Below are 12,082 nucleotides of genomic sequence, written 5' to 3' on the forward strand. Positions count from 1 at the left end.
CTGATTCATAGGGTCGCCATAAGTCGTAATTGACTTGAAGGCACATAACAACAACAAAGACTTCCTGAGTTCTTGGAAGTGGATGCTTGACAAGCTGGAAATGTGGGTGAGACCCCTGAATTTGTGCCCTTTTCATTTTGGTGTTTTATTTTCTCAAATAATGAGAAAAATAAAATGACTCTTCCTAGTTTTAAGTGGATTGTATTTATATTTTACAGTTTTTTTAAAAAAAAAGTTGTTTTGTTGTAAGCACTATAACAAGGATGGGGGGGATGCGTGGCCCTCTGGATGTTGTTGGACTACAGCCCCCAGCATCCCTGACCATTGGCCATGCTGGCTGGTCCTGATGGGAGTTGGAATCTAACAATGTCTGTGGGGGTTGGGGAGGAACATCCATGTACCATAAATTCCCTGCAGAAACTAACTGGGAGTCCACTCAACTTTTTCAGCAATTGTTTTATCACCTGTGTGTTAACAGCATCCAGTTTTAAAGTAAAAAGCTGGCAGGCCCTGCTCTATCCCTTTCACCTTTCCCAGATTGTGTTACAAGGGCCCATGGTTAGTCTCCCTTTTGTGTTCATAACTGGACCAGAAGTTAGCATGAGCAGCAGTGGACCCTGGTCTGCCTATTTCATTTCAGGCCCTCTTTGTAGCAACTTGCTAGGTGACAGGTATAAATTGCTAAAAATGCCGACTTGTGATGATGACATTAATAAAAGACATTTGCAATGAAATGCAAACCTTCAAAGTTGAGATCTTTATCTCAGTCTCTGGAGACAGGCTTCCTTTAGTCAGATACAGGTACTGTGTGTGTGTGTTATGTGCCTTCAAGTCGACTACGACTTATGGTGACCCTGTGAATCAGTGACCTCCAACAGCATCTGTCATGAACCACCCTGTTCAGATCTTGTCAGCTCAGGTCTGTGGCTTCCTTTAGGGAATCAATCCATCTCTTGTTTGGCCTTCCTCCTTTTCGACTCCCTTCTGTTTTTCCCAACATTATTGTCTTGTCTAGTGAATCATGTCTTCCCATTATGTGTCCAAAGTATGATAACCTCAGTTTCATCATTTTAGCTTCTAGTGATAGTTCTGGTTTAATTTGTTCTAACACCCAATTATTTGTCTTTTTCGCGGTCCATGGTATGCGCAAAGCTCTCCTCCAACACCACATTTCCTGCAATAGCATCTGTCATGAACCACCCTGTTCAGATCTTGTAAATTCAGGTCTGTGGCTTCCTTTAGGGAATCAATCCATCTCTTGTTTGGCCTTCCTCTTTTTCTACTCCCTTCTGTTTTTCCCAGCATTATTGTCTTGTCTAGTGAATCACGTCTTCCCATTATGTGTTCAAAGTATGATAACCTCAGTTTCATCATTTTAGCTTCTAGTGATAGTTCTGGTTTACTTTGTTCTAACACCCAATTATTTGTCTTTTTCGCGGTCCATGGTATGCGCAAAGCTCTCCTCCAACACCACATTTCCTGCAATAGCATATGTCATGAACCACCCTGTTCAGATCTTGTAAGTTCAGGTCTGTGGCTTCCTTTATGGAATCAATCCATCTCTTGTTTGGTCTTCCTCTTTTTCTACTCCCTGCTGTTTTTCCCAGCATTATCGTCTTTTCTAGTGAATCATGTCTTCTCATTATGTGTCCAAAGTATGATAACCTCAGTTCCATCATTTTAGCTCTGGTTTAATTTGTTCTAACACTCAATTATTTGTCTTTTTCGTGGTCCATGGTATCCTCAAAGCTCTCCTCCAACACCACATTTCAAAGGAGTTGATTCTTCTCTTATCCGCTTTTTTCACTGTCCAACGTTAACATATTGTGATGCAAATGTAGGCTGAACAAAACAATGGCAGGTCACTGCAAGTGTTCTGACCAGCCAGGAAATCTATTCCGGAGAGTCATCCCGAGAGATCACCTCTTTTGATGACAGTTCCTCATGGACTCAGAAGGACAGAAGACGAGATTCTCCCACTGTTCATTGCCTTTCACACTGCCTTGTACACAGTGACAGCTGCTGGCTCCATGTCAGTGGGGCAGTGGAATCTTCTCCAGGTTTTACTCCAAACTTTCAAGGAGCTGTCCAAGGTGAAGCAAACCAATGTTCCTCAACCTTGGGTCCCCAGACGTTGTTGGACTACAACTCCCATCAACCCCAGCCAGCTTAGCTGATGGCCAAAGATGATGTGAGTTGTAGTCCAACAATGTCTGGGGACCCAAGGTTGAAGAACAATGGTCTACACTAATTGGAACTGGATCTCCAAGGTTTCAGCTGGGGGACATTCCCAGCTCTACCTGGAGATGCTGGGGACTGAACCTGAGACCTTCTGCATGCAAGGCAGATTCTCTACCACTGAGTTACAGCCCCTCCCCCCTCTCACATAAGCTGTAAGGGATATAAATTCAATAAATAATGCGTTTTTAACAGCTATGTGTGGATGTGTGCACACAGATTCTTAGATGTACGTGTAACAATTGGGCAAAGCCATGCAACACTTACCCATCCACACCTCTCCAAACTGGCCTGCTCCCAGCTTCTTGACAAGTTTCAAAGTGTCCCGAGGAATTTCCCATTCATCAGTGGTCCAAGGTCTTTGTGGAACCAGAGATATGCATGGCTTTCGTAGTGTCTGGCACAAGCCATCTTCATGAGCTGGGCACAGAAGGCAATAAACAGGGAGGAAAGGATTAGAGGTCAGTTTTCAGACGATAGGACATGACCTGGAGGTTGTAGTAGCTTCTGCCCCCTAGCTAGCATTTAGATTAGCCAGGGGACCACTGGGAGAAGGCAGGGGAGGAGACAAGTCTGGTATTAGGTGAGGGGCTGCCAACTCTTTTAAGCCTATTGGGCACGTTTAGATTTTTGAGTGAGTGCTATGGGAACCCCCCCCTCTAGTCACCTCTCACCCCCTACCCTGGATCAGCGCCCCCGAGAGGCAGAAAGAGAGAAAGCATGCTCACATACACATCACTTGCCCAAGGGATCTGGGTGAAGTTGGATTCAGTAGAATTAATCTGAGCCTTGAAAATTGCAGAGTTGAAATAGAAAGTGGGAAAGAGTGTCACTCCCAACTTTCTCTCTCAACTCTATGCACTTTCCAAAGGAGAGAGAGAAAAAATAACCACCCTCACCACCTCATGACTAAGGGGGCAGTGAGTAGGGGTTCAGAGGCTTTGTGGGCACCAAGGGAAGACCTCAATGGTGCCACTGCGCACACTGGTCTCACACTGGTGACCCCTGCATTAGGGAAAGTGAGGCGCTTCCCTCTAGCAACCGAACCACAGACTTCACCACAGATGCTCTCCTGCTCCCGGCCATTCTTTCCCTGAGCATTTCTAACATAGATAGATCACACTGTACAAGTAATTCCTCACATGTGAATGCAGAAAAAAAGGGGGGATCCAGTGTGGAGCAGTGGTTAGAGTCTTGGGCTAGGCCAGGGTAAAATCCTCAGTCAGTCAAGAAGCTCACTGGGTGATCTTGGAGGCTGGTCATTATCTCTCAGCCTAACCTACCTCACAGGGTTGTTGTGAGGATATTATGGAAAGGGGAGGGGAAAGCCATGTACACCACCTTGGGAGCCTTGGAGGAAAGGTGGGATATAAAGCACACCTAACCCCATAGGATATGCCGTGCTGTTTATCAAATATTCAGCTCCAGCCCTGCCTCAGTTCTTTGGATTCTGGGAGTCCCTTTCTTTGGCCATATGAAGGAAGAGGGTGACCTAGCAATGCAGATTATGCTTATTGGTCTAAAGGAAGACATTCCTTTGGAGCCAGTTCTGTGCATGCCCAGGGGCACTCTGCACCTGGATCGTGGAGGGTGGGGGCATTTGCTGCTGCGCTCCAGACAGCTCCCAAATGCCTGTTTTTTTCATCTGGACTCTACAGAAGCCACTCCTCCTCTTCACCCCTTTTCAGGGAGGGACTATAGCTCAGTGATAAGAGTCATTGCTCTGCATGCAGAAAACCCGAGGTTCAATCCCTGCCATCTCCAGTCAAGAGGATCAGGTAACAGGTAGTGGGAAAAACTAGGAATAGACAAATCTGTCCATTTTAGCTTCCCTCCACTTCTCATTTTTCCAACCTACAGTTCCATCTTCCACAGATGTACTGAAATTCGTGATCTCTTTTACATAAAAAATCCTCATGAAAATTCACCAGAATTTTAAAGTGAATTTCTCCTAATAAACATATTACTGAAAGCAGTTTTGAATTATAGACACAAATTGCAAACAATGTCTTCTTATAATGCATTTTTGTATATAATATATGTACTTATATGCATGCGTTACCCTAATATATACATTTTTGTGTACAGAAATGTACGTATTACAATTTTGTACTTGTGTACAAAAATGTATATATTACAATTTTGTACATATTACATTTTGTAATATATGTATATATTACAATGTATATATTACAATTTTGCATTTCAAAATTCAGAGCAATGTGAAGTCGAGCCACTGACTGTGGTTTGGTTTGCAAATTGTTTTGGAAAGTACGAATTAGGGATGGTCACCTTTAAATGTGAACTGAATTGCATTTCTCCCCTATACCTAGGAAAGACCTTCTTCCTGAGATCCTGCAGAACGAGGCTATGCAAGTCCTCTGTTATGGGCCAGGCCTTATATTGGCTTATATATGCTTTATATTGCTCTTATTGCTCACATAAGAGCCCGTCATTTTTGTGAAATTCTTTTGCTTCTCTCTCCTTCCTGTGAAGGTAGTAGTGAATCTTTTCTTAGTGCATATAGATAACGTATCTGGGAAAGATGCCATTGTGTCTGCCTGAGTGGATGGTATTCCTTAAAAGGCAGTGGATTGTTGTGATTTTCAGGAGATTCAGGGTAGTGGATTCAGGATAGTGGATTCAGGATCCCTTTAGGTATCTGAAAAGTGATGATTGAGGACACCAGATTGAGCAACCAGGTTGAGACACTGGATTGTGAAACTGGATGGAGGAACCAGATTCACTAGAAAGCACACCTTCTGATAAGAAAACATGAAAAGTCATGCCACTTGAGGTATTAGTTTCTTTGGGGACCGGACAAAGAACTGCAGGAGTTGTGTATTCCATCCATGCTATCTGATGGTGAGAGATATTATATGAGTATGTACTGTTAAACTTTGTAACTCTGGCTCTGTAGCAAGATTTTGAGTCTGGACTCTGTCCAGTAAAATATTTGGACCTGAGACATTTTGTACCTTCAGTGTTTTATACTTTGGTGTTAAGTAAATGTATACAGCAACATACCATATGCTGATTTTTTATTTTTATTTTCTGGTTCTGCTTTGATGGCTAGAGTCATCTAGAGTGCATCTAATATCTGCAGTGTGCAAGACATGAATAAATATCATATTAGAATAGTCCGCTGTCTGACTCTCCATTGATTTTCTTGGTACCCCCCCAAGACCCAAGAATCCTTGGGTTTGATCTCCAACCATTAAAACCCATTCAGACAGCTGTTGTTGGAAACCTGTAATCTTAGGTGAGCTAACATATAAGGTCTCTGAATAGATACAGGTAAGGGGAGAAAACAAGAACTCTTGACCCTGTGCATTCACAAGAAGGGGACGGGCCTTCCCGGTTTCACCTCTATGTGTGGGGATCAGCACACTAGCTCTGCTCACCCATCCTTTGTCACCATTTCAGTCACCCCTCATAAGCTGGAGAGAAGGCCTGAAGTGAGGAGATGTGTGAACTCCTGAAATATTAGTTTCCCTCTATTCAGCACTGGTTAGGCCTCATCTTGAGTATTGCATCCAGTTCTGGTCTCCACACTTCAAGAAGGATGCAGACAAACTGGAACAGGTTCAGAGGAGGGCAGCAAAGATGACCGGGGACTGGAAACAAAGCCCTTATGAGGAGAGACTGAAAGAACTGGGCATGTTTAGCCTGGAGAAGAGAAGACTGAGGGGAGATATGATAGCACTCTTCAAGTACATGAAAGGTTGTCACATAGAGGAGGGCCGGGATCTCTTCTCGATCATCCCAGAGTGCAGGACACAGAATAATGGGCTCAAGTTGCAGGAAGCCAGATTTCGAATGGACATGAGTAAAAACTTCCTAACTGTTAGAGCCATATGACAATGGAATCAATGACCTAGAGAGGTAGTAGGCTCTCAGACACTGGAGGCATTCAAGAGGCAGCTGGACAGCCATCTGTTGGGAATGCTTTGATTTGGATTTCTCCATTGAGCAGGGGGTTGGAGTCAATGGCCTTATAGGCCCCTTCCAACTCTACTATTCTATGATTCTATGAAGCCTCCCCATGCATGTTTGAGAACCCTGCACAAGAAACTTGTTCGAATATAGGAGGTCCCCCCAGGTCAGACATTTGCCTTCCAAATCATAGAGGGTGACCGGAATAGGAGGCAGCACTAGGGCACTCCTTCCTACCACCCTCTCTTGTGTGTTTACTTAACCATAATATAGAACCCCTGAAGGGGAATGCAGAGCAGACACTATTGGGCTGGATACACAAACAATCTGGCCTTGGAGAAGACAGTTTCCTGTCTTCCAACTCCTTCGTTGGCAACTGTGGGCACTTCTAGACCTCATCCGTTTTTGCTCAGTGCTGTCCTTCCTTCCTTCCTTCCTTCCTTCCTTCCTTCCTTCCTTCCTTCCTTCCTTTCACAGAGTGTTTTGCACTCAAGTTCTGCTTGCAGGCTTCCTGTTATGGCATCTGGTTGGCCATTGTGAGAACAGGATGCTGGACTACATGGGCCTCCTTTGGCCTGATCTGGCAGGGTTCTGTTCCTATGCCTAGTTCCCAAGCTACTAGTAAGTTCATATTGAAAGCCAAATTTATTAAATTTGCACTTTCCAAAACAATATTTGAACGTGAAACACTGCCATCCTTTGACGTTTGCATGTATCTGAATTTTGTAATGAAGTTTGCCAACCAAAGAATGTTTACAAAAATGAATACATTAGGGGAAAGTGTGCATCAAGAGTGAACATAATGTACAAAAATTCATTATATTAGCAGAAATTGCTTGCAAAAATGTGTAGGTTAGTCAAAACTGCATATGTATTTGGAGAAATTTGCACTAAAATACTGAAGAATTTTCATGAGGATTTAAAAAAAATCTCCACTGATAATCTGCAATAGCTACAAAGCAGATCTATTATTATTATTGTTATCAGTTTATCTAATTTTTTTCTTTACAGTAGATGTTGATTACGAACTACCCCCTTTCCTCTCCATTCTCCTATCTCCAGATATTGCAGTATTGTGTTCAGTGTTTCCACTTTGGACACTTCCAGACTGTCACTATTTTCAGATTGGATTCAATCACATTCAATTTCAAAAGAAAGGGAGGGAGACAGAGAAGGGGGAACAGAAAAAAAAGGGAATAATGAATATGATATAATGTCATTGTTCTGCATGTGTAAGACTCCATCTGCGCTATACATTTAAGGCAGTATCATGCCACTTTAAATGGTCATGGCTTCCCTTCACAGAGCTACAACTCACGGAGTGGTTTAACAAACATTCCCTCTTCCCAGAGAACTCTGGGAATTGTAGCTCTGTGACGGGAACAGGAGTCTCCTATCCACTCTCAGCACTCTTCACAAACTGCAATTTCCAGGATTCTTTGGGGGAAGCCATGACTGTTCAAACTGGTACAATACTGCTTTAAATGTATAGTGCAGAAAGGGCGTAACTCAAAGCATCTGTGCCAAATTGTCTGAAATTTGTACTCCTAAGCTTGATCTAGAAGACCTTTTCATGGGTTGCTAATACTAAGTGGTTGTTGATCCAAAAGTCCATGCTTTGGTGATCTTGGATTTCTAGTTTCAAAAGAGTTAAGATGCAAACCACCTCCTATGAAAGTTATTGGCAATATTCAGATTGTGTTTAAGAGCCAAATTATGTGTTCAGTTATTCACTTTTAAAAAAAAAACAACTGGCCACTTTTATTTTTAAGAAAAAGCACTTTGGAGCCCTGATCTGGAACCACCCTCCCCAGACAGTTCAAAGCCTGCACTTCCAAGGTGAAAAGCAGCTGGGGAGAGGGTTGTTTTTAACCAAAAACGGGGATGGGGCTTTGATCTTATCAGTTTTCCCCTCGAAATTATAAATCTGAATTTAATGGTGGCAATGGGGGAACAAATAACTTAAACCAGTGTTGGGTGGTAAGACGGAGAGGTAACCTATTCTTCCCTTGCCGATTCCTTCTTTAGTAACTACTTGTTTGTTTTTTCTCAGGCTTTACTTCCTTCTTCTTTCTTCCTAGATAACGTTAGTGTGTGAGAGATGGCTCCATAATGGCCATATGTATGCCTGTGCTCAGAATGGCTTTATTTCCCAGCAGTATTAAACCTTACATTTCATTATTCTTTCAACCACCAGTCTTATCAGATTATTCATTTTCTGCCCTCTGCTGCAATATATACCAAACTCCAACAGTATTGCCCCTGTGAAAATTTTCATGCATGAGCAGCATTCATCCCTCGATAAACACCCTGCCTGGAAGCACCCTATGCAATCTAAGCTCCTGTGTTTGCAGAACCTGGGCTGAGCTGAGTTGCAAAGTGCTTTGCTTCTAATCCAGCAATCTTGGCTTGTGTGCCTTGCAAAGCGTTCCAGGGAACATGAGCTGGCATAAGGGTAACTTACCAGAATAATATTTGACAAGTTGCTCCAGTGAAGGGAATGTGATCCTAGGGCAAATGTAATATCCTCTGCAGTCCAGACTCCGGATCTTGTAATGCTTGATGACATCCCCTTCAGATGGGCTATCTCTAATGGAAAGTGAAAAGCCATCTGGAAAAGATGGAGCAGAAAGGGGAACAAGGATGATAAATTGTGTCATCAATAGGAACACCATTTTACTGAGCAGAGACAGAATGCCCTGACTCCCCTGATGTTGCTAGACTGGCTCCAATTCCCATCAGCCCTAGCCAGTATGGCTAATGGGCACGGATGGTGGGAAATGTGGTCCAGCAATATCTGGAGGGCTGCAGGTTCCATATCCCTCCCATCCCTGCCTCAGTCATTGAGCATTTAACCACATGAAATGTATTGGGCACTGTTTCCTATTGACAGGGCTGTTAGGGCAAAGGAGTGAGTTTTCTGCAAAAACCTGCCAGAATCAGGTTCCATTCCACAAACTGCTCATACGTGCACTTATTTGCTGACTGGATGCAAACTTAAATTTGTCACTGCCAGATCCACTCCATTTCAGAAGAAAACAAAGCTTTGTGTTGTGTTCGAATCCAGATCTTGCCAGAGGCACTTTATTAAAACAAAGCAAGCGGCCGCTTGGAGAGAAATTCAGACAAGCATAAGTCCAAAGTTCTCTATCATAGGCAATTTTCAGCACATTCTTATAGCAAAATTCCTAAGGCATACAGAAAGCTGCTTTCATCAGCGCTACACACATATGCTTATCTACTTTGTAGTTAGAAGGTTGCGCATTCAGCAGTTTCTCTTGGAACGTTCCGTGGCATATCTTTGCAATGTATTCTTCCAGCATGCTTCAATGTCATTCTTCCCACCACCCCATTTGTACTTCCAAAGTCTTAACCAAAGTTTGAGGCCTAGGAATTTTACTTGCACACCATACATTTAAAGCACATGACTTCTTGCAAAGAATCCTGGGAACTGTGGTTTCCCCCTCACAGAGCTGCAAATTCCCATCATCCTTAACAAGCTACACTTTGCATAATTATTTGGGGGAAGTCACATTCTTTAAATGTGTGTTGGATGTGCTTTAAATATATGCAGGGGTGCAGTCCTCCAGGGTTGCAGGGGGTCAAGACCCCTCACTTTTTGGGAAGCAGGTTACCATCCGGGTCCCTATGTACAAGCTAATCATCATGAAAAGGGAGTGTATGAGCCAATGATAAGAGTCCTTGTCCTTTTGTGTTGATTGAAAGGAGGTGAATCAGTTGCTGAGAGGAGCTAGCCCACAGCCTCCCCTTCCATGCTGATTGGCTTCTAGAGAAATCTGTTGTAGTGAAGAATGATGAGTCATCTCACCTCAAAAAGGATATTGCAGAGCTGGAAAAGGAAAGGGCAGCCAAGATGATCAAGGGGATGGAGCGACTCCCCTATGAGGAAAGGTTGCAGCATTTGAGGCTTTTCAGTTTAGAAGAAAGGCAAGTAAGAGGCAGCATGAGAGAAGTGTATGAAATTACGCATGGCATGGAGAAAGTAGATGGGGAGAAGCTTTCCTCCCTCTCTCATAGCACTAGACTGTGGTGATCTGAATGAATGAAGCTGAATGTTGGAAGATTTAGGACAGATGAAAGGACTTTCTTTTTCATGCAGCGCCCAGTTAAAGTATGGAATTCGCTTTCACAAGAGGCAGTGATGGCCACCAACTTGGATGGATTTAAAAGAGAATTAGACAAATTCTTGGAAGAAAAGGCTATCAATGGCAACTAATAACTAAGGATGGGATCTGTTGGCCAGTACCAGTTCAAATGCATTCCATCGAGCTAACAGGCTAGTATCAATTCAAGTTCATTCTTTGTCTGATAGCCACTACTTTTACCAATCTGTTCCCCCTCCCCAAATATTCATATCAATATTTTGAAAAAAAAGTATCAATAAATGAAAGGAAAGATCAATAAAATTATCTATCTTAATAAAGTTTTTGAAAATAGCAGCAGAAAATCACTACATAAAAATCCAATCTGCAACAATAGAGAATAAGAGAATTCAGTTACCAAATCTGAATTGGGAGGAATTCTAGCACACCCCTACTGCTAGTCCTGATGGCTATGTCCTACCTCCTCTGTCGGAGGCAGTATACCTCGGAATGCCAGTTGCTGGGAATCACAAGCGGGGAGAGTGCTGTTGCGCTCAGGTCCTGCTTGTAGGCATCTCAGGAGGTCCTGCTAGGGCATCTATGGGGTGAGAACAGGACGCTGGACGAGATGGGACTCACCCGGCAGGGCTCTCCATAGGTTGTTCTGCGTTTCTACCTGCTTGGCACTGGGAATATCGCCTATAAGGCCATCAATGACATAAATGACCTTTGCCAATGGTCAGCCTAAGCAGTGCTGTTTCCAGGTTTTGGAGGACCCTTGGACAAGACGCTCTCCATGGACTCCCTTCCTCCTCTTAGGCACATAATAATAATCACATAATAGTGATCCTAAACATAGGTCCCACTCACTTCAGTGGGGATTACTTCCAAGGACGGAGATACACAGCATTGCAACCTTAGCCCAGTCTACTTTGCAGGGTTGGTGTGAATATGAAATAAGTCCTATAAAACATGTGCACACTGCCGTGCAGTGACAACAATTATAATACACTGTGGGTGGAAAGTGAAAAACCTTTCTAATTTCTCCCACAACTGCCTGTATGTTCCACTCTTCTCTTGTCTGCAGCACAGCTGAAAGCTCCCCATGAGGCCAGGCCCTCTTCCTCTCATGGAATCATAGAACAGTAGAGTTGGAAGGGTCCTATAAGGCCATCAAGTCCAGCCCTCTGCTCAATGCAGGAAGCCAACTTAAAGCATACCCGGCAGGTGGCTGTCCAGCTGCCTCTCCACCTTGCAGCTGTTGATTCTGCATATTGCCCTGACTCTCCTTCTGGACCAGCCCACACCACCTCCCAGAGAGAGAGAAAGAGAGAGAGAGAAAAGACAAGGTGTGCAGAGATGACTGTTCCTTGCCTTAACTTCCCCCACGGCTTGCTCACTCAGAGAGCAGTTGAACAGGAAGAAACAGCCAGCAGAAGGATCCGCAGCAGGGCCAGGAGGCTCTAGAGACTGACAGTGGGCTCTTTCTCCAGATGCGGGCCTTGGCTGGTGCCCAGCCATGCCAGCTCTGACGGCCAATCCTGTGCGACGCCTTGGAACAAAAGGTGCGCCAAGAGCCAAGCTACACATTGTGATGGAGACACTTGAATTTATCTCCACGTCTTAATCCCCCATCACCACCACCAAGGGGCAGCCTCAGGAAATCCTGTTCCATATCAAGTCTATAGTACAGGACCACAGTGTACACACTCTCACACACACAATTTTCCCAACTTAATTGTTGTGCCCTCTGTCAGAGGTGGGGAACCTTGTTTGAGCCCAAGGGCCGCATTCCCTTCCAGTCA

General features: G+C 43.9%; 1 protein-coding gene across 2 annotated transcripts in view; it reads right to left on the reverse strand.

The window, feature by feature from the left end:
* BLK (BLK proto-oncogene, Src family tyrosine kinase) overlaps positions 1–12,082 on the reverse strand; it is a 62,597-nt gene that overhangs the window by 19,850 nt on the left and 30,665 nt on the right. For both annotated transcript variants that reach the window (XM_061626494.1, XM_061626493.1), the window contains 2 exons: positions 8,639–8,785; positions 2,506–2,658 (listed from right to left, as the gene is read on the reverse strand). In XM_061626494.1, the coding sequence (XP_061482478.1) occupies positions 2,506–2,658; positions 8,639–8,785 (300 nt within the window). The remainder of the gene's footprint in view (positions 1–2,505; positions 2,659–8,638; positions 8,786–12,082) is intronic.

This window comes from Rhineura floridana, chromosome 4 (assembly GCF_030035675.1).
Source record: "Rhineura floridana isolate rRhiFlo1 chromosome 4, rRhiFlo1.hap2, whole genome shotgun sequence".
Taxonomy (NCBI): Eukaryota; Metazoa; Chordata; class Lepidosauria; order Squamata; family Rhineuridae; genus Rhineura; species Rhineura floridana.